Here is a 20,871-nt window from a genome sequence, read left to right as displayed (position 1 = left end):
GCTTCTCCCTCTCCCGCTCCCCCTGCTTGTGTTCCCTCTCTCGCTGTCTCTCGCTCTGTCAAATAAATAAAATCTTTAAAATAAAATAAAATAAAATAAAGGGCGCCTGGGTGGCTCAGATGGTTAAGCGTCTGCCTTCGGCTCAGGTCACGATCCCAGGGTCCTGGGATCGAGTCCCGCATCGGGCTCTCTGCTCCTTGGGAGCCTGCTTCTCCCTCTGCCTCTCTCTCTCTCTCTGTCTCTCATGAATAAATAAATAAAATCTGTAAAATAAAATAAAATAAAATAAAATAAGGCCTTTATAAACGATGTAAGTTAATTTACTTAATATAAGTAAATCCCAAATAGTAATTGAGAAAAGTGAATACACCAGTGTTATTAAAGTGAATAATTTGTGCTGGTCATTATGTTGCCTCTCGATGCCGGCTCTGCAGGTCACTTCCCAGCATTGAAATCTGTGCCTGCCTCGATGTCCCTCCAGCTGAGTTGTTAATGGGGGACAGTCCTGTCTTGAACCCAGGCTCTGGGCTGGTTCTCAGCCCTTTCTCTCTGTTCTATGGCTTACCTGATCCTGCTCTGATCCCAGAGACTCTTCCCTTCCATCCAAGCCCTCACCCTGAGCCTGGCTTTGTCAGGAGCTGCACACGCCCCTGGTTGGAGCCAAACCCCACAGCCCAAGCCCTCTGCCACACTGGACTCAGCGAGGGTGATGTATGATACGACACACACCAGAACTCCTTCTCCCAATAAACCCGGCGTTTTAAGAAAAGTACCAGAGTGAAGTGACATCTAAAAATTCACTAATGTCCCAGCTGCCCCATTTTTAAGGGACCAACCCCAAAAATGGTGTTTGCTAGAAGCTCACTGTGACGACAGAGACTGAGCTTATAACCAACTGAAATCCCACAGAACCCCTTAGAGCTTTCTTCCCTGGGAGGAAAAGAGTAGGTCTGACAAATGGAAAGCCAAGGTCCCTGTGCCTTTTGCTGTCTTCGCTGCTCCGTGGTGGAGGATTTGTCACCTGAATTCTTGTCCTCTGAAACAAAAACTGGCATCTGGGGGACTTTTCTGGCTGGCTGGTTGCTTTCATCTTCACTTTTCCTCGAGAAGGACAGTAATAAAAACAAGGGCTCTGAAGCTTCTCAGAAGACCATCAAGAATCCAGAAAGTCCTCTGAACAAATGCCCAGTGTGTCCCAGACCCCACTCCCTCTTACAGCATTTATTAAGCGCCTACAGCATGTCAGTCCCTGTGTCCTGGAAAAATCCAGACTTCCTATTTCAGTCAGTTCGATTCCATCCAGCCCTTGTCCTTGCTCTGCTCCAAACTCAGCCCCATCCTGTGGGGTCATCGGAGCCCCAGACCAGACTTACCTAAAGTGAGGGTTCATGAGTGGACATTGTATATATTCTAGCATATTCTTCACAGAGAGATGGACCTTCCTACTAGTGTTCGAGAGTGGGCAGCAGAATCTGGAGAGGCAGGCTCTGATCCTGGCAGCGTCCCTCCTGTGGGGGGTAGGGATGGCGGATGGGAGAACGGGGAGGGCACTTCAACCCCTCGTCTGAGCCTGGCTGTCCTCTGAGCGAAGAAGTCACACCAAGTGGACTCCAGAGCTCTCTCTCTCCAAGTCCCGAACACATGGGAGAAGGGACAGTCCACTTCTCCCTTGTTGATGGCTGGTCAGAACAAGCCTGGGGGATCCCTAGACACCTGCTGTTTGGGGCCAAAAAGGAAGTGACTGCAAGCACCTTGTGAGCAGGCGTGCTCCCTGGGGAAATTCCATTCTCCGGAGCACATACTCTCAGTTTCCTTCCTCCCGCTTCTCTTTCAATCTCCAGGAAAATTGTAACCACAGCGAAGAAGACCCCTGAGCAACACTGACATCTCTCGGCTGCTCCCGGAGATGTTAATCAGGCCGGCCCGGCGGGGGGAGCAGAGAAGCTGGCCTGGATCTATGTGCTCAAGGGGCACATGCCCCCGACCGCCTGCTGTGGGAGCGCCTGCACCACCCGCCTGCCTTCACTCTTGCAAAAGTCTCTGTGCATTGGTAACAGTGTTTCCTTTTAGCCCGCAGGAAACTGGCCCAGGCCAGTGGTCAGTAGGTGTGTAACCGGCATGAAAGGCCTAAGGTGCTGCCCCACGCTGGGAGCTGATTGCGACTCGTTGAATGCCCATTCTTCTCCCGGCATCCTCTCTTGTAAGCAAATTCTGATTGTGCCAAAGCACTGTGGATTGTAGCCTCCCAAGGGTCATAAGGGACCTGGGAGATGGGGCTGGATGGGAGGGGACGTGTCACTAGTCGGCTACCTGGGAGAGGCAGTCGCCCGGCTCGGCCTGAGCCCCCAGTGCCTGGGAAGGCACGGCTCCTGGGGCAGCTCCCCCCTTTCTGGGCACCTGGTAGGAAGTGCTCCCACTGCCCACACTGGGTGTGTAGGATGTCTCCCCGGAAAGCATTCGCTGCCAGCGCTCCTTTGGACGGCTCTCTTGCAGGCAACTCGACCCTCTTTACAGGACCTGCTGGCAGATCCCTTTGTGCCCCGCCTGGCCACAGCCCGCTGTTGGCGGTCCTGCGCCGGAGGCCCCCGCGGCTGGGTGTCTGCGTGTGTCCCCAGCCCTGGCCAGACCAAGGAGAACAGTCGGGACTCTGCAGGGCTCCCCCAGGGCAATTCAAGGTCAGACATCTGCCTGCAAAACCCCGCCGGGCGCCGCCCCCCACCGCCACCCCAGACGGGCTCGAACAGTTTCAGCGCCGAGCTGGCCACCAGGCGACAGGAAAGCTGGGCACGTGATCAACCACTGATGCGTTTGCTCGTTTCTTTTTGTCTTTTTGTGAAATAATCAGTTAACACCCACCACCTCACATACTTAACAATTCTTTTTCTTGTGATAAGAACTTTTAAGGGTTACTCTCTTCGCGACTCTCAAATGCACAACATAGTATTGTCAACGTGTTTATCTTCTAACTGGAAGCCTGGGCCTTTGACCCCCTTCACCCACTCCTCCTGTTCCATTTGTATTCCATTGCTTTACCTTTAGTCCCCGTCTGCCCCCGGCCGCTCGTGAACAACCACATTCTCCGCTCGGCCGCGGAGGGCAGCGTTAGTGCCCCATCGTTTGCCCCACTGGGGTCCCACCCGCTGTCATTCTCAGGCTTCTCCCCCCAGAACACAAGGCGTCAGAGCCATGTCTGGTAGAAACGGGTTTATTACAAATCGGTGAAATACAGCTTCTAAGAGTGCCCACGCACATGGCACGAATGCTCCCAAAACATCAGCTGCACGAAAGCAAGTGGCACAAAGCAGAAACAAAGCCTTCTACGACGCTTCGCATGCACCGGTCCCCGGTGGGAGACGGAGAGGGCTCGGGAGGAACAATCCCGGGGGCGGAAAATCATTTTTCCTAACCGGGAAGGCGGCGGCGGCAGCCCTCCAGGACAAATCCCGATCGTCGTCACGACCTACATCCTCTTACTAGCTCCCTGCCCGCTCAGGGACAAGCACAGATAACGACTGGAAAGACTGGCTGCTAACTCCTGTGACATGGTTGGGGGGGGGGGGGGGGGAGAGCGCGCGTCTGCTCCCAGCAGATGTGCCCCGGAGGCGCGGGTGGGACCGGGAGCCCGCCTCAGCCGGGGAACTTGGCCAGGCGGCGCCGAGCCTGGGCCAGCCGCGAGAGCCGCTCCTTCAGGAACTTCCTTTTGTCGCTGGTGTCACTGCGCTCCTTCAGGAGCCAGTTGTAGGTGTCCTTGTCCTGGAGCAGCTGCAGCATGCCCTTCTGCAGCTTCTGGCCGTACGCTTGCAGGATGAAGTACTGGATGATCAGGGGGATGTGGCTGGAGATGCGGTTGGTGGCCTCCTGGCAGGGAAGAAGAGGTCACAGAGAGGGGAGGGGCTGACTGCAGCCTGCGAGCGTCAGGAGGGGCCGGGCGGCTGGCCGGGCAGGTGCACGCCCCTGCCTGGGTCTCCAACCCAGCACTGTCGTCTGGGCTGGAGGCAGCGAGGAACCGGGCGCAGGGAGCCCCCCAGCCCTGACTCCACCACCCCACCGCGGACTCCTGACCATTCGAGTTCCTTCTGATCAGAGAGGGTAGAATAGGCTTGAGAAGGGTAAATGGACGGACTGCGTACAAAAACTCCATTTCCAATTGATTAGCAACTCTGCTGAAAAGATCTTACGACTTTTATTTTTAATCCACACTAAAATTATTTAGAAGAAAAAAGGCTGGGCTCTCAAAAGCCGCAGAGGGGCGCCCTCTGCCGTCTCTGCGTGTCTAAAGTCAGTTTCAACCCTCCTTCCTCCCTCCCCAGGCCCCACCTGTTGGTGAAAAGCCTCTTTCCTGAGACAGGCTGCCCTCTCAGGAAGCCCATCCACCCAGTCCCTCAGCAAGCTTGTGCCTCCACTCCCTCCCCCAGAAAATCGTGAGACAATGAGCACCCGGCCTCATGAGATGGTGGAAAAGTTGAAACAAGCTGAAAGGGAAAAGTTGGAAAAGAGGCCAGGTGTGGGGTAAGCGCTCGGTGAAGGCCTCTGGACAGGCTGTGGGGCAGAGCTGGGACACTGCTCTGTGCTCCAGGATGACAGCGAGCGAGGGGCGTGGCCGGCCACCACGTGGAGATGGAGGGAAGGGGACGAGGAGCCAGCAGGGGATCCCACAGACGGGCCATGTCTGCAGGAAACGATCTCTTCGGGACTGGAGAAGAAATTTCTGAGTGGTGACAGTCAGCTGCCCTGGCCCTCTGCCCTGACCCTCCTGGGGCCCACGGGGCCATTGTGCCAATCGCTGACTAAGGGACACCTGCCCGATTTCACGATGAACGCACAGGGAGAGGGACGGCTGCAGGGACGTCTGCGTCCTGATCACGGAACAGCACATGCCCTCTCGCTGCAAAGGGGAGTTGAGGATGTAGGTGGAGTTAAGCTCATCAGCTGACGTTAAACTAGGGAGAGTATCCTGCATTATCTGGAGGGACCGTGCAAAGGAGGGAGGCAGGCAGCGGATTCAGACGGGGTGTGGTCCGGAAGGAGGAATGAGATGCAGCATCGCTGGCTTTGGAGACGGAGGAGGGCCGCGCACTGAGGACCACGGGCAGCCTCCAGAAGCTGCACGAGGCAAGCAGATAGATTCTCCCCTAGAACCTCAAGAAGGAGCACGGTCCCACTGAAACCTTGATTTTAGCCGGGGAGGATCATACTTAACGGAGAAAAGTTGCATTCTCGTTAAAGTCAGACAAGACGAGGCTGCCTGTTGGCTCCCCTGTTGTTTCCAGTTGTACTGAAAGGACCAGAAGAGGAAGCTTCGGGTATAAGGGGGATATAAAGCCATTGCCATTTGCAGCGTGGTGAGTGTTCATTGGGAAAATGCACAAGAACTGGCTGCAGAAACCATATCTAACAACAAACAGAAGACAAAATGGAAGAAAAGACTCACAGCAGAGATGTAGGAATGAACTTCAGAAGTGTGCACAAAATCTATGCAAAGAAAACATTAAAACACTTCTGAGGCTCCCCCAAAAGGAGATCTTCAAGTGGAGGGACCCTCTATGTTCTTGGACAGAAAAGTTCACGTCATAAAGATGTCGACTCTCCTTGGCAGACTGATAAATGAATATAATCGCAATAAGGACGCCCAGCAGCTCTCTTCTCATGAGGAACGGGATAAGCTAATTCTACAATTCATACTGAAACTGGAACAAACAAGAAGGGGCAGAAAATTTCTGCTTAAAGAGAGGTGGGAGCACAGATCGTTGCCTGCCCATGTTCACAGCAGCATTACCCAGAGTAGCCCGAAGGTGCAAACAAGTGAAATGCACATGGACAGATGAGCAGATAAGCCAAATGTGGTCGGTCCATATGACCGAATATCACTCTACTCTAAAAGGAAGGGCATTACAGCAAAGACAAACCTTGAGGACATTATGCTAAGTAAAATAAGCCAGACACAAAAGGACAGAGATTGCACAAGTCTACTTATCCGAGCTACCTAGAATATGAAAATCCATAAAATTGGAAGGTAGAATGGGAAGGCCAGGGGTGGTGGGAGGGGATGAGGAATCAGTGTTTCATGGAGATAGGGTGGGGACAGTCCTGGAGGTGGACGGTGGGGACAGCTGCACGACAGTGTGAGTGTGCTGAGTGCCGCTGACCTGGGCACGTAAAGATGGTTAAGATGGTAAATGGTATGTGATGTGTATTTTGCCACACTATAGAAAAGAAGAAGAAAGAAGTAGGCAGCATTTGGGAGAGTACCAGCTGCACTGGACATTTAAGCCTTGTATAAAAAGCTGCTAATGTAATCATGTCGATACTGACATGTGAAAAGCAAACCAACAGAAGAGAATTCAGGATCTAGAAAAAGACCCCAGGACACAGAGGAAGAGGGTGATTGATTATGGGCATATTGTGCATCAGTAGGCCCGGGATAGGGTCTTTGGTGATGGTTCTAGGACAACCATCAGCCATCTAGAGGAAGCCTCATTCTGGACATCAAGTAATTCCAAGTGGATCACAGGTTTAAATATAAAAGTTGAAATGATACGTTACTGAAGAAAATATTGTAGACTTTGTTTCTAAATCTCAGAGACAAAGTCCAATGGCGTAAGTGGAGATATTATAAGACAAAAAGCACGGAAACCCCACAAGGAAACAACTATTAAGTCCAATCCATAAATCTAGAAACCTCCAGCATGGTCTAAAACCACCATAAAGAAAGCCACAAGGCAGATGACAAACTCTGGGGTATTTGCACCACAAATCGCCGGAATCTGAGACACTGCTCTACAGAGTTTCTGCTGGAGGGATGGTTTCCTGAACAGGAAACAGAAATAACTCTTATGCTAATATGAAACCATGTCCCACCTCATTGTAATAAGAGAAAATACAACAAGATGTCATGTTCCACTGGTCATAATATCAAAAAGCCAACAACTTCAGTGGAGACCAAACTGCAAATGTGGAGGAAACAGGCCATCTGTGGGGAGAATTTACCAATGCAATTGAGTGTACCCTCACCCAGGTATGATACTTTCATAGATCAGCGTGGCCCAGCTAAAGGGCTCAGTTATTCAATCAAACGCTAACTTAGGTATTGCTGTGGAGGTATTTTGTAAATGTGGTTAACATCTCCATTTAGCTGATTCTGAGTAAGGGAGGTTATCTAAAATCACGAGGGTGGGCCTCATCTAATCAGTTGAAGGCCTTAAGTGCCAAACAGAGATTTTCCTGAAGAAGAAGAAAGCTTTCCTTCGGAGATGTCAAGAAACCAGAGAAGGACCTCTTTTGGGGAGAAGGGCTGGCTCAGGACGGGGTGGGCGGGGGACCCCCCCTCGCCATCGACTCATTTTCCTCTCGGGATTCTGTGTGTGCGTGCATAACCTCCTCTCAACGCCTCTGTGAGGCACATGACCAGACAGGTGGCAGGCTCGACTGCGGGAGAAGCCAAGGTGCACGGGTGCCTCCTGACTTGCCCTTCACGGGCCTCACTCATGCGGGCGCACATCCCAGTGTCTGCAGTCAACGGAGTCTGACCCTTGGCTTAGAGGCTGCTCCTCCAAGTGTGGTCTCTGTCCGGTAGTGCGGGCATCCCCTGGGAGCCCGTGAGAAAGGCAGAATCCTGGCCCCACCTCAGACCTGCAATCCACATCTGCATTACAACCAGATCCCAGGAGACCTGTGTGCACAGTCGAGTTTGAGAAGCCTTAAAGCATTCAGATAGTGAGCTGATGGAGATAGCTGGTAAACCAAGAGATGACTACTTGCTTTACGCGTCCAGATTCTGACCTGTCTCAATGGCTCTGAGGTGTGCATCCTTCCCCAGCATGAATGAGACTGCTTTTCACATTATTTGAAACGGACAGTAGCCATCAAAGCATGTGTCTCTGTGAGTGGATTCTACTGGGCACACGGCCATTGCATCCCGACGCTGAGCTAAGGCGCCCTACCCACACTCATCTCACTGAAGATTCACAAGAACGGTGAGGAGATACAGCTTTACAGAGAAGAAAGCTGAGGCTCAGAGAGGTCAAGTAACTTGGCCAGGGCCGCACAGCCTGGTGACACCAGAAGGGAGTGGCTCCGAGCCACAGCCCCTGCTCTCCTCTCCCAGGCTCGATGCCTCCATGGAGGCTCACGGAGAGGCCTGGAAGACGAGCCGGCTGGTGGTCACCACACAGAGACCGGGAGGCCAAAGAGAGGCAATCACAAGACAAGGACACGTAATGAAAACCGCCTCCCAGAGACGCCCGCAGACTCACCTGACGGTAAGCCAGCAAATGCTCAAAGATTTCAGACAAGGAGATGTTTACTGAGGAAACTTCCTCGGAGCTCATGCTGTTTATTTTTTTGTTCTTTTCCTCGTCCGCCACCTTCTCCCGGACCCTCTGCAATGCACGCTGATACACCTGGTCCTGGCAGTAGACGATCTGCTCCATTTGGAAGTGAAGGCGGATGGACTTCTCAGCTTCTTTTTCTAGTTCAAATTTAATGTCTTCAATTTTGGACTATGGCAAAAGAGAAGCACAACGAAGCGCCCTCAGAAACAAATCACCGGCTCGAGGAAGGAGGTCCTCTGTGGAGCCCACGGCTAGCTGGCTCCCAGGTGAACCAAGACAGCACCTTGCTGTGGGGCAGCCTTCTGCACTCCACACTGGCTTGTCTAGGATGGGACTCCCACCCCGGCTGGGGCTCGGGACCTCCGGGAGCCCGACCCCCCACCTGAACCTGGGAACCCGCACAGGCCAATGTCTCAGCTTCTTTCTTTCTCTTTGGGGGGCTTTCCCATCGAAGCAGGACTATACGCCCCATCAGAGAGCTCATGAGGGTAAAAGGGGGGGGCAAAATTTAGATCTGTTCAATTCTGTACGCTTCATGTTTGGAGAATCTGGCTGCCACCAGGCCAGGGTGTAGATCTCTCACACAGAAAATATCTGGACTCCCCTGAGCTCACACTCGGGGCCACTGAGTGTGACACACAGTGCTAGGTGCACCCCAAACATTTTCTTCTGTGTTCATTCTGTGTTCATTCCAGGCAGCGTAAGTAGCCCACCCCAAGCCGCGAGCCTGCACAAGGCCAAGCCAGTCTTCCCAGCGGTGCTGGGTGCTAGGGGTGCAATGTGTGTGTCCCCCCAAATTTATATGCTGAAAGCCTAATCCCCAGTGTGATGGCATTGGGGGGGGCCTCTAGGGGGTCAGGCCATGACAATGAAGCCCTTACAGATGGGGTCCATGCCCTTGTAAGAAGAGACACCTGAGTGCTTTCTTTCTCCCTTACTCTCTCCCTCTCTCCCTGTCTCTCTGTGTCGTGAGGATACGAGGAGAAAGCAGCCACAAGCCAGGAATCGGGCCCTCATCAGACATGGGATCTGAAGCACCTCGATCTGGGCCCCCCAGCCTCCGGAACATGAGCATTCAGTGACTATCACGTAAGCTGGCCAGGCTGCGCTCTGGGCCACGGGGGCCTGAGCTGAGCCGCGGGGGAGCCCCTGTTTCTGAGAGCGGAAGAGTCTCTCAACAGCGTGAAGTGGGGGGTCTTACTTCCTCCTGACTCTTCGCTCTTGGGAGACGCCATCTGCCCGTGCGGCCTCCTCAGTGACTTTCAAGGTTAGGGCCATTTTCTTCAGAGGCGATAATGTTCCACACAAACTATGGGTCTCCTTCGTTCTTGTGATTTTGAGGATTTTATTTCCATATTCCGTCTCACTCACTCGGTCTGCCTTACTGCTTCTAACCAGACATCGCTGGTGATACCACAACTAAAGTTCACTAACGAGCTTGACTATTTGCTTCTCCAAATACCCAGTAAAGTTGAAATGGTCTTAACCCAAGGAATCTGTTTTCCAGCGTCAGGCTGACTTTTTTGGTTTTTTTTAATAACATGTGGTCAGTTTTACCTTGGTAGTTCTGTAAAGGTTGAAAAATTCAGCAAAATTTGCTTCCGAAATATCTGTGAAGGCAGCTTGGACCATATCTGAGGAAAAAACAAGACTCATACATCATCATAGGTTGCAAAAAACAACAACAACAACAAAAGAGGATGAAGAAATGTCCAGAAATGAAGTTTCCTCCCCTTCCTTCTGCCCCTTATTCCCACTCAGGGACGGAGGCATGCCTTTTTTGCTGGAGAGCTCTCTGGAAGAATTTCAAAGTCCAATTGTCCCCTGGCATATTTCTTTGACATTTAAAATTTTTATCCTGGGGCGCCTGCCTGGGTGGCACATCGGTTGAGCATCCGACTCTTGGTTTTGGCTCAGGCCATGATCTCAGGGTCGTGAGATCGAGCCCCGAGTCAGGCTCCGTGCTCAGCAGGGAGTCTGCTTGAGATTCTCTCTCCCTCTCCTTCTGCCCCTCCTGCTTGTGCTCTCTCTCTCAAATAAATAAAATCTTAAAAAAAGTTTTTTTTCCATCCTAAGCAGATATAGTTGCAAAGAATGTAATCTCTGGTAGGTTATAAATATATTAATATTTTATAGTAAGACACAGCACTCTCAAATATATCAATGGGCTCTAAATGTCCATGTTATCCATTTAAAAAAAAAAATACGAACATGCTCTTATTCAATCAGAAAATTTACATTATTTCTTTCTATTTTTGAAACTCCTCATATTTCCATTTGACTTCCTCACAGAAATTTTATCCTAATATGATGTGCAGCATCTTTATGTTTGAAAAATTTTTTAAAGTAGGCTTCACACCCAGCATGGAGCCAAACACTGGATTTGAACTCATGACCCTGAGATCAAGACATGAGCCGGGATCAAGAGTTGGACGCTCAACCGACTGAGCCACCCAGGCGTCCTGAAAATCTTTTATTGAATCCACATCATATTTTTCTGAAACAGAAGTAGGTATATATATATATATATATATAATATACCCATATACATATATATATATATATACACACATCCACATATATATATATATATATACCCATATAAAACCCATATATATATGTGGGTTTTAAAGTTTTTTTAGTTTTAAAAACTGAAAGTTTTTAAAAGTTTAAAAAAGTTAAAAAAAGTTTAAAAGGTTTTTTAAAAAAGTTTTAAAACCCATATATATATATGGGTTTTAAAAAATTTTTTTTTTTCTGTGACTTTAAGGCTCTAAGCACTACAAATTTTCTTTGAGAGTAAATTAAGAGTGCAAAATGGATCAACACAACACAATTACCAATTTTAATATACAATTATTAGACTAAAGGTAAAATTGTATTAGAAATACATCTCTTAAGGTGCTGTCATGGGACTGTCCCCAACCTCTACGGGTTCGTGGATCCAGAATGATTATTACTTCTTGCTGAAATGAGACAGCTGAGGTGTGAGTGACAATATGGCGTCAGCCACGGTGAGGACAAAGAAAAGCGATTCCAGTGAACGTCTGGGAAACCAGAGAGCATGGCAGTTACAGGAGAAAGGAGCGGTCAGTCCTGTGGAGGGCTGTGTCTCTCCTCGGTGGCCGTTGACGCTCTCCCACCTGCCGTGACAACACTTGGGCCACCTAGATTCATACGGCACTCTAGAATGCTCAAAACTCTCCTGCAATGAACAGTTATTTAGCTGTCAACCTTAATCCTCAGAGGTTTCAAATAAATGGAGTATTTTGAGTGCTGTGGAAACTCCTGGAGGTGTGGACAATAAGAAATATGTATCTGCTCTGTGCTCCTGGTTCCTGACATGGAGCTCCTAAATCCCTTAGACGAGGTGACTCTTGGTGGGCCCTGGACAGCTTCAGGATGGGGGGCAGTCACAAGATCTGGATGAGAAGCCTGGAACTTTGAGCCCCACCTTCACCCACCGTCCCACCTCGCCACCTCTGGGGAGGAGAGAGGGGCTGGAGATGGAGCTGATCATTGATTATGTCTTTGTGATAACTGATTACACCTCCTTTAAATCCCCTAAATGACAGGGGTCAGAGAGCTTCCAGGTTGGTGAACACACCCACATGCCGAGAGGGTGGCGCCCCCCCCCAACGGGACAAAAGCACCTGCTCTCGGGACCCTCCCAGACTTCTCGATGTATCTCTTTCATTCACAACCTTTATAATAAACTGGCAAAGGTAAGTACATCCTTTAAAATAAACCAGCAGAGATAAGTAAAGTGTGTTCCTGAGTCCTGTGAGCTCTCCCAGTAAGTTATAGTATCTGAGGAGGGGGCTGTGGGAACTCCAATTTCTAGCCTGTCCATCAGAGGCACGGTCTAAAGAGGGGGGCAGTCCTGTGGGGCCGAGCCCTTAAGCTGGAGGATGGGTGCTAACTCAGTTATTGTCAGAACTGAATTGAAATGTTGAACACCTAGTTGGTGTCCAGAGAACCAGAGAATTAATTGGGTTCTTGGAGGTTAAAAAACACCAGGAGGAGAGCTTGGAGTTTAAAAAACACCCCAGGAGGAGAGCTGTGGAGTTCAACACTGGTTTGGGCTCAAGCCTTTCGTTGCCCTAGAAATAAAATGCCTACAAGCAAAATCAAGAACTCACCAGTTACCATGTGCAGCATATAGACAGCTGGTTCTTCTAGTTCTTTGATTTGCTGTTTTATGATAATCTCAAACGTCTTGTAATTGACAAACCCTGGCAGCTCTCGGCCACGATACCGATTTTCAAATTTCTCGATTTGTTTATATATAGCTTTGTAACCTGGAAAAGAAGAGTTCTGAGTTATTTTACAAAAATAACCTTGTGGGGTTTTTTTTAAACACAATACCATTCTGGACTTTCTGAAAACACAGAGAGGCAAGGAAAAAAAAACCAAATCTGATTTGCAAATTGAAAAAAGAATTCAGGGATAGCAATAAAAAAAAAAACAAAAAACAGATCTTAAGACCTTTTTCCTTAAGTCATCTCAAGATGGTTAAGTATAGAGCCAGGCGTGAGGCCAGAGGGCAGCGAACTGCACAAGCCAGGAGGAAGAAAGCGGGGGAAGGGATTTCCTCTTGGGTAAGAAATTCTGTAGATGTTTACCAAAGAAATTGTACCACCATTCAGAATCAGCGACGCGTCACGTATCCACATAGCCACGTACAATAGCAGGAGTAGAAAGTGTTTATAAATCAGATGAGATAACAGAGTAACCAGGTACATAAGATTACTGCTCGCTACATAAAACACTTTGTTTCTTCTTTATACTATGCAAATTCTTTTTATTCTCAACAAACTGGACTATGGAGGATACCTCCGCTGGTGGAAGTTCAGAGGGCTCTGGTTCCTCTTTTGAAGAACTAACCAGAAATCGTGGTCTGGGTCTCCTCTTTTGGTCAGGAGAAATTTTCCCATAGGTATTTTTTTTCAAGATATAATTCACATACTATAAAATTCACCCTAGTAAAGCATACAGCTCAGTGATTTTTATTATAGTAATGACATTGTGCAACCATCCCCACCAGCTAATTCTCAAGTACTTCGATCACCCCAAGGAACCCTGTGCCCATCAGCACACGCTCCCCATTCCCCGCCCCCCTCGGCCCCTGGAAACCACTAATCTACTTTCTATCTCTATGGATTTGCCTGTTCTCGACATTTCATATCAACGGAATCAAAAGACCTGTGGCTTTTTGTGTCTCACTTCCTTCACTTAGCATGATGTCTTCAAGGTTCATCCATGTTGTAGCATGTTTAGTGTTTCATGCCTTTCCATGGCTGAATAATATTCCATTGTCTGCTGTCAAAGGCTAAATTGTATCTCCCCCAAAATTGGTATGTTTGAAGTCCTAATCCCTAGCGCCTCGGAAATGTGATTGCGTTGGAGATACGACCTTTAAAGAGGTGATCAAATCCAATCTGACTGGTGTCCTTATAGGAAGAAAGTAGGACAGAGACCCACACAGGAAAGACACAGGGAGAAGGTGGTGTCTACAAGCCAAAGAGAGAGGCGAGGCATCTGGAGAATCCAAACCTGCTCGTAATTGGTCTTAGACTTCCAGTCTCCAGAATTATAAGAAAATCGGTTTCTGTTGTTTAAGACCCCCCAGTCTTTGTGATGAGAACCCTAGCAGAGCAGTAATGAGTACACGGACACATGCTAGCCATCCTAGTGGGTGTGAGGTGGGGTCTCCTGCGGCTTTGGTTCGAGTTCCTCTGATGGCTAATGACGCTGAGCATCTATTCCCGCATTGTGAGCCATTTGTATGTCTTCTTTTAGAGAAATGTCTACTCCTTTGTCCATCTTTAATTTGGATTTGTCTTTTTGTTGTTGAATCCTAACAGTTCTTTGTATGTTCTGGATACTGGGCCCTTATCAGATGTGTGATTTGCAAATAATTTCTCCTGTTCTGTATGTGTGTGGGGGGGTGCCCTTTGACACACACACGTTTTTAATCTTGATGAAGTCCACTTTGTCTACTATTCTATTCGTGTGTGCTGTAGGTGTCCTATCTAAAAACCGCTGCCTAATCCCAGGTCATGAAGATTCAAATCTACATTTTCTTCTAAGAGTTTTATAGTTCTAGGGCTCACATTTTGGTTTCTGATCCATTTTGAGTTTCTCTTTGTATAAGGGGTGATTAGGGGGTCTAAATTCATTTTCTTGCATGTGGGTGCCCAGTGTTGGGAGGAATTTAGCGTCTTAAAAAAATGAGCTATTTTCTCATGGGCTGTGTGCATAAGCTTGCTGAGCAATGCGGGAGGGGGTTGCTGGAGGTCAGGACTGTTGTCTTCCTTGAAAGGGACAGCGGTCCTTCCCTGATGGAAGATCACACCACACAGCAGGTGTTCAACCCTTTGCACTGTGGATTTAGCTCCAGTAAGCAGCATGGGAGCTGTGCAGATGGGGCAAGGGACCACCCCATTTTTCCAACAAAGAACACTGTTATTTATCTTGTCCTGCCCTCCATGCCTTGGCCAAGGAACAAACAGGACTGACAGGTTTGGCCTCCGAATTATGTAAAAAATGGCATGACTTATCCTCCTATGTTCATTACTCAAAGCCAAGGACAATGGTCAATGTGAACGTTCAGTCAGCTGAAATAAGTTATGGCACCCACCAGGCTGCCTGAATAAAAGCAAAGTTCCTTAAAATTTCCCTGCAGCTTTATCACTGGTCGGTATAGGATTTACTTTAAGCTTCTTGAAATATTAAAAAATAAACTTCAGGTCACACTTTCTACCTTTCTCGGACTCTTGAGAATTTGGTGCTGCCAGGTGGGGCCTAGGTGTGTTTCATTTCCTCTGCATCGCTGCCGCAACTATAAAATCCGCTGAGATACACAGAGGCTTCAAGGCCGTGGCCAGCTGACCAAGACCCAGGCGACTTCATCCTGGGGCCACAGAGAGCACGTGGCAGGTTGACCCGCTACTGTGGAGGGAGGGCTGATTCTGGTGGAAGCCTGGGTGGACCCGGGCCGATCCCCTGGCATGTTCTCTCCAGGTATCCTCTGAAGTCTGCAGCTGATGCCTGCCGGCCCAAGTTCAGTGACGTGCGCCGGCGTCCGTATCAGCCGCACCAGCTGCCCCCCGCGGCCCCCCACTCCAGCGCACTCACCAGGTCGACGGCAGCGCCTCGGACTCACCTTGTTGGAACTTCTTCTCAATCACACAGCTCCATTTGTGGAACTCGTTTCGGATTTTGGTAAAGAGCCGACTCTCGTCCTCCCCCACAAATTCTTCCCCTTCGATTAAGGAGTTGATGTCATGGTTAAAGGCATTAATTTTCTGTCAAGAAGGAGAACAGAAGTATAAGTGGGGGTATTCCGTACACAAGTGAGGGCGTTTGGAGGTCGCATGGAGGCTGAGGGCGGGCGAGTCACTCCTTGCCACCTTACGGGGTGACAGACCCCCACACTCTGCCCCCACACTGGCCCACTATATGGGCCCTGACTGCCTTGGGGTCTCAGGGAGCACACATGACACCTGTCAGTCTCTGCCCACTGTCCCTCCACCCCGGCCCCTCTTTGGTGCTGAGCGGGCCGGCCGAGCCTGGGTCAGCTTTCGGGGAGCAAGAACAAAGTGCGTGAGGTACAAGATCCCTTTCTGGACAACGATGTCCCGACTTGAGGCGATGGACAATACTCACCTCTATCAGAAAAAACATTTTTTCATGCTCCTCTTCGGGCACGTCGGAGCCGTACTTTTTTAACTCCTCTGTTATTTTCTCATGATTTTCCTTTATCTGATTTTCTAACAGGGGCAGAGTTTTCTGAGGAAAACAGGAAATAATGCACAGACGTGAATATGGACAGGGAAGGAGCAGGAGCTCCCAGGCCTCCTTCTGCTCGGTGTGCCTGACTGCCTCTCAAGAGAAGAAGGAGAGGGGGCGTGTTAGCGGGTCCCGATGCCACCCAGCCCTCCCCGCGTCCCCGCTGCCCGGGGGACAGCCTCACTGATGTGCTGAGGCGTCCACTCCGTGGGGCGCCTGCCCCCATCAGAGCAATGCTAAGAACGATTCCTTCTGTGCAGGCAAGTTAGAAAGAGCCACTCATCTGGTGGGCTCTGAAAAAGCGGCAGTTGGAACAATCCGAGATTCAACCACTTTTACGCTGTTCGCGGACGAACAGCATCGGGGACTTCTGTCTCTGATAACATGGTGGACGGCAGGCACCAGCTCCCTCTTCCACCGCAAACACCGATAAATGCTGGCTGACACATGGAAAGCATCACTGGAAATGCATCGGTGAGCAGGCAGGGACAGGACAGACACTCCGAGGCATGGCCAGGTGACGTGAGCGCCTGGGGATGGGCGAGGAGAGCAGGAGTAGAGCCAGATTTGGCTGGGGCAAAGAATAAATCTAGGCGGGCTTGCTCGAGGCAGGGAATCTAATGAGCCAGCATCTTCTTTCTACATAAAGCTGGGACCCCACAGAGCCATGCTTTCACTATATGGGTAAGCTAGGAACAACCCTGCCCTCCCTCCCCATTCTTGGGGACTGCACGGGACGCTGAACCTGGAGCTGAGTGGAAGAACATAAAATCTCTGTAACCACAAGCCAGCCCTCAAACAGGTTTGCCGCCCCAATGTGCATTCCTTGAGGAGTCCCCCAAAACCTCAAGCTGAGAATCTAAAGTGGTTTAGGCAGGAGGCCCTTCCAAGGGGCTGGCAGAAGCAAATCTGCCTCTCCCTGGAGAAACGGATTTTGAACCTGGGCTTCCATAAATGCCCACAGATCAAGTTCCAAAACAGGCCCAAAGTCAAAACCCTAACCCAGGTCACTGTGTGGGATGGCCAGCGGAACCCAGAGCACCAAGGCTTCTGACACTGGAATGATCAACCACAAAATACAACAGAGATGTGTGCAAAGAAATCTTTTTAAGGGATTGCAGACAGGAAACTGCAAGCGATTGTGTCTAGACAAATTTGAAAAAGAGCCACAGAGAGATCTAAAATATGAAATATATGATCATTACAATTACTAAGACATTATGACAGTGGCTAGTAAGGAGAAAGGAAAAGTTGGTGCATTGCCCATAAGATTTTAATTTTTAATTAGGCCAAGTGGATCTAGTCTATCAGCTCCCACCCAATGTGTGGGACGAGCAGTGTCCACACCATCTGGGACCTTGCTGGAAATGGAGAATCCCAAGCTGCACTCGAGACCCACTGAACCAAGCCTGCACCTTCACACGATCCCCAGGAGCTCTGTTAGTGGGTCAGTCAGCCCACATGGTGGAGCTTTGGGTTTGTGGGACTCTATTCAGAAAACAGACAGCTCTGCAGGTGCTTACACAGATGTGCGTGATGAGTTCAGAGGTCAGCTTGTCTGCCAGGCAGGGGACTGTGGCCCTTCCTTCCTCCAGGAGGACCCTGCAGACAGAGAAGAGAAGACAATGACCACATCCACCTTGGTGTGGCCAGAAAATGCAAGTCAGCTTTCTGCTGCAGGGAAAGTCAAGTGACTTCCATCTGGATGGGATATCTTGTAACTGGTACCCAACAGATGTTCAGAACTGGCTTGCACGGAATGATGATTCAGTTGTAGTTATTTTGGATACTTCAAAAATGGTATAGAGTTGTATAGAATTGTTGAGTCACTACACTGTACACCTCAAAATAATTCAATGCTGTATGTTAACTAAGTGGAATTAAAATTAAAAGCTTAATTTAAAAAAATGATATAGGGGAGCCTAGGTGGTTTAGTCAGTTGAGCATCCAACTCTTGATCTCAGCTCAGGTCTTGATCTCAGGGTTGTGAGTTCAAGCCGCATTGGGCTCCATGCTGGCCATGGAGCCTACTTAAAAAAAACGCTATAGGTGATCGCTTCCAGCTGACACATTGTGTCTCATGACATCTGACTATAAAACTGATCTTTATAAAAATACACGTGGTCACCTACAAATGTGTTTTCATAACACGCACACCCTTCTGCGCGTAATACACATGCAAGTCTACATGATACATGGCGGTATAGGGCTTCACAAAAATACACTGATGTGGGGCGCCTGGGTGGCTCAGTCGTTGGGCGTCTGCCTTCGGCTCAGGTCATGATCCCAGGGTCCTGGGATCAAGCCCCGCATCGGGCTCCCTGCTCCGCAGGAAGCCTGCTTCTCCCTCTCCCACTCCCCCTGCTTGTGTTCCCTCTCTCGCTGTGTCTCTCTCTGTCAAATAAATAAATAAAATCTTTAAAAAAAATACACTGATGAGTATCTACATAAGAGTGTGGAGGATACTGATGTAGGGGACACACCCTTCCCCAAGACGAGAACTTAAACCATGAGCTGCTTGGAGGAAGGAAGGCTCATTCTCACTCTATCCAAATTTGTGTTCGCTGAGTTATTACAGGATTCCTTTTATTTTAAAGGACTTTTTAGGATAAAAGCCCTCAAGGAACCATGAGTTTACAAGCCTATTTGTGAGAGTACACTCACAGCTAAGTGTTGGTCTCCACATCTGCCAGTTTTTTAAATTGTGTTTACCACATGTACATAAAATTTACAATTTCCCCCAATGCCACTGATTGATAATCAAACTGATGTGGCCCATGATTTGAAAGGCCTCATTTATCATACATCAAATATGTGTACCTGGGTCAATTTCTGGGCTTTCTGATTTTTTTTTCCTATTCTGAGGTGTTTATGTGTTTATTCTGGTTGCAGCACTGTACCGTATAAATGACTGTCGCAAATTCCCTCCTTATCTGATCTTTTAAAGGTATTTTTTACTATACTTTGTCAATTCCTCTTTTATTTTTCAAGGCAAATCCTGCAGTCATTGTCAAGGTGCAAACACACTCACACATAGACTCCGAATGTCTGCTTTTGGGCAGCAACCCTTTTCCCCAGGAAAAACCGAGGCCCCAAGTTGTGGTTCACCCTTGCGAAAATGCGGCCAGGGTACCTGAAATGTGGGTGGTCCTCGAAGAAGTCTCTCTCTTTTTGCAGAGCCTCGGTCAGGGTCACCTGGTCCTGGATATCCTGCTGGCCCCGGCACTTGACAATCATGTAGCCCTTCTTCAGGTGACAGACAAGGTTCTGTGCCACATCCACCACCTTGCTTTCAGTACCTCTGTCCACCAGGTCAGGCTTTGTCAAGATTCCTGCAAGCCAGAGCCTTCCGATTAGAGACTGCTCACCGCTCCGTCTCAGCCTGCTGGATGGCACACGGTAGCCCCCGCAGGACCACCGTGCGGGCAGAGCCCCCGGCTGGGGACAGAACCACAGCTCGGGCTGCATAAAGACCACGAGCCCCCGTGAGCAGCTGGCGGACTGGCTTCACCCAGGTCTTGGTCCCCATGCCACAGACACAGCAGCATGTAATGGCCTTTTAATTTTCTTTCTGCCCAGTGGAAGCGTTCATTCTCTATTGCACTGGTTCTCAAACTTCCCCGTGCAGCAGAAACCCCTTCCCAAGGCAAATCTTAGAATGCAGGGTCTCATGTATCATATGACCTCACTGATATGAGGAATTCTTAATCTCAGGAAACAAACTGAGGGTTGCTGGAGTGGGGGGTGGGGTGGGAGGGATGCGGTGACTGGGTGTTGGACACTGGGGAGGGTATGTGTTCTGGTAAGCACTGTGAATTGTGCAAGACTGTTGAATCTCAGATCTGTACCTCTGAAACAAATAATGCAATATATGTTAAGAAAGAAAAAAAGAAGAAGAAGAATGTAGCAAGAGGGGAAGAATGAAGGGGGGGAAATCGGAGGGGGAGAAGAACCATGAGAGACGATGGACTCTGAAAAACAAACTGAGGGTTCTAGAGGGGAGGGGGTTGGGAGGATGGGTTAGCCTGGTGATGGGTATTGAGGAGGGCACGTTCTGCATGGAGCACTGGGTGTTATGCACAAACAATGAATCATGGAACACTATATCTAAAACTAATGATGTAATGTATGGGGATTAACATAACAATAAAAAAATTAAAAAAAAAAAAAAAAAAGAATGCAGGGTCTCGGGCCCTGCCCTGAAGATTCTACCTCAGGAGGTTTGGTGGGGTCGAGGGCCTTGCATTACTGAACATCCTCCATTCGAGGGCCTTGCATTGCTAAACATGCTCCAGTTCTTTCTGGTGCAGGTTGGGGGGGTGGCGTGTGGCCCACACTTGGGGAAGCACAGGTCCGGCCAGGACTGGCAGCCTCATTTGCTGAGCCCACTGCAAAGTGAAGGTTACCACCTACGGTTGTTAGGTTCTTCCCTCTTCTTACCTATGGTCCTGTCTCCACTGGGGTCCACCTCCTGAGCCATGCTCAGCGCCTCTGTGGTGGCGATGTCCACGTTGCAGGGGACCACCACCAAGTTGATCGTCTCCTGCTTAAGGATGTACTTCCTGATGAGTTGCTTGGTCTATGAGAAGATGAGAGCGTATGAGAGCCAGGACAGGTCCTGATCTTGCACTTGCTTCGGGACCTCAGAGTCCCAGGGTATCTCCCCCAAAGAAATGAGCCCGCAGCACAAGCCTGGTGGCATTGTCCAAGCCAGAGTTAAGAGAAACCGAGTTCTCCACGGCAGAAA

At 49.3% G+C, this 20,871-nt stretch overlaps 1 protein-coding gene across 2 annotated transcripts in view; it reads right to left on the bottom strand.

Moving 5' to 3' along the window:
• Positions 1-3,189: 3,189 nt before the first annotated feature.
• The window catches only part of MX1 (MX dynamin like GTPase 1), a 31,267-nt gene continuing 13,585 nt past the window's right edge, over positions 3,190-20,871 (bottom strand). For both annotated transcript variants that reach the window (XM_032392508.1, XM_032392509.1), the window contains exons 7-15: positions 20,565-20,703; positions 19,258-19,456; positions 17,648-17,726; positions 16,002-16,124; positions 15,499-15,640; positions 12,473-12,631; positions 9,888-9,964; positions 8,253-8,498; positions 3,190-3,858 (exon numbers count right to left, since the gene is read on the bottom strand). In XM_032392508.1, coding sequence (XP_032248399.1) covers positions 3,628-3,858; positions 8,253-8,498; positions 9,888-9,964; positions 12,473-12,631; positions 15,499-15,640; positions 16,002-16,124; positions 17,648-17,726; positions 19,258-19,456; positions 20,565-20,703 — 1,395 coding nt within the window. In that variant the 3' untranslated portion in view covers positions 3,190-3,627. The remainder of the gene's footprint in view (positions 3,859-8,252; positions 8,499-9,887; positions 9,965-12,472; positions 12,632-15,498; positions 15,641-16,001; positions 16,125-17,647; positions 17,727-19,257; positions 19,457-20,564; positions 20,704-20,871) is intronic.

The sequence above is a fragment of the Phoca vitulina genome, unplaced genomic scaffold (assembly GCF_004348235.1).
Source record: "Phoca vitulina isolate PV1807 unplaced genomic scaffold, GSC_HSeal_1.0 scaffold68, whole genome shotgun sequence".
In the NCBI taxonomy this organism is placed as follows: domain Eukaryota; kingdom Metazoa; phylum Chordata; class Mammalia; order Carnivora; family Phocidae; genus Phoca; species Phoca vitulina.
Note: the sequence above shows the minus strand (reverse complement) of the source record. Positions and strands in the feature narration are given on the sequence as shown.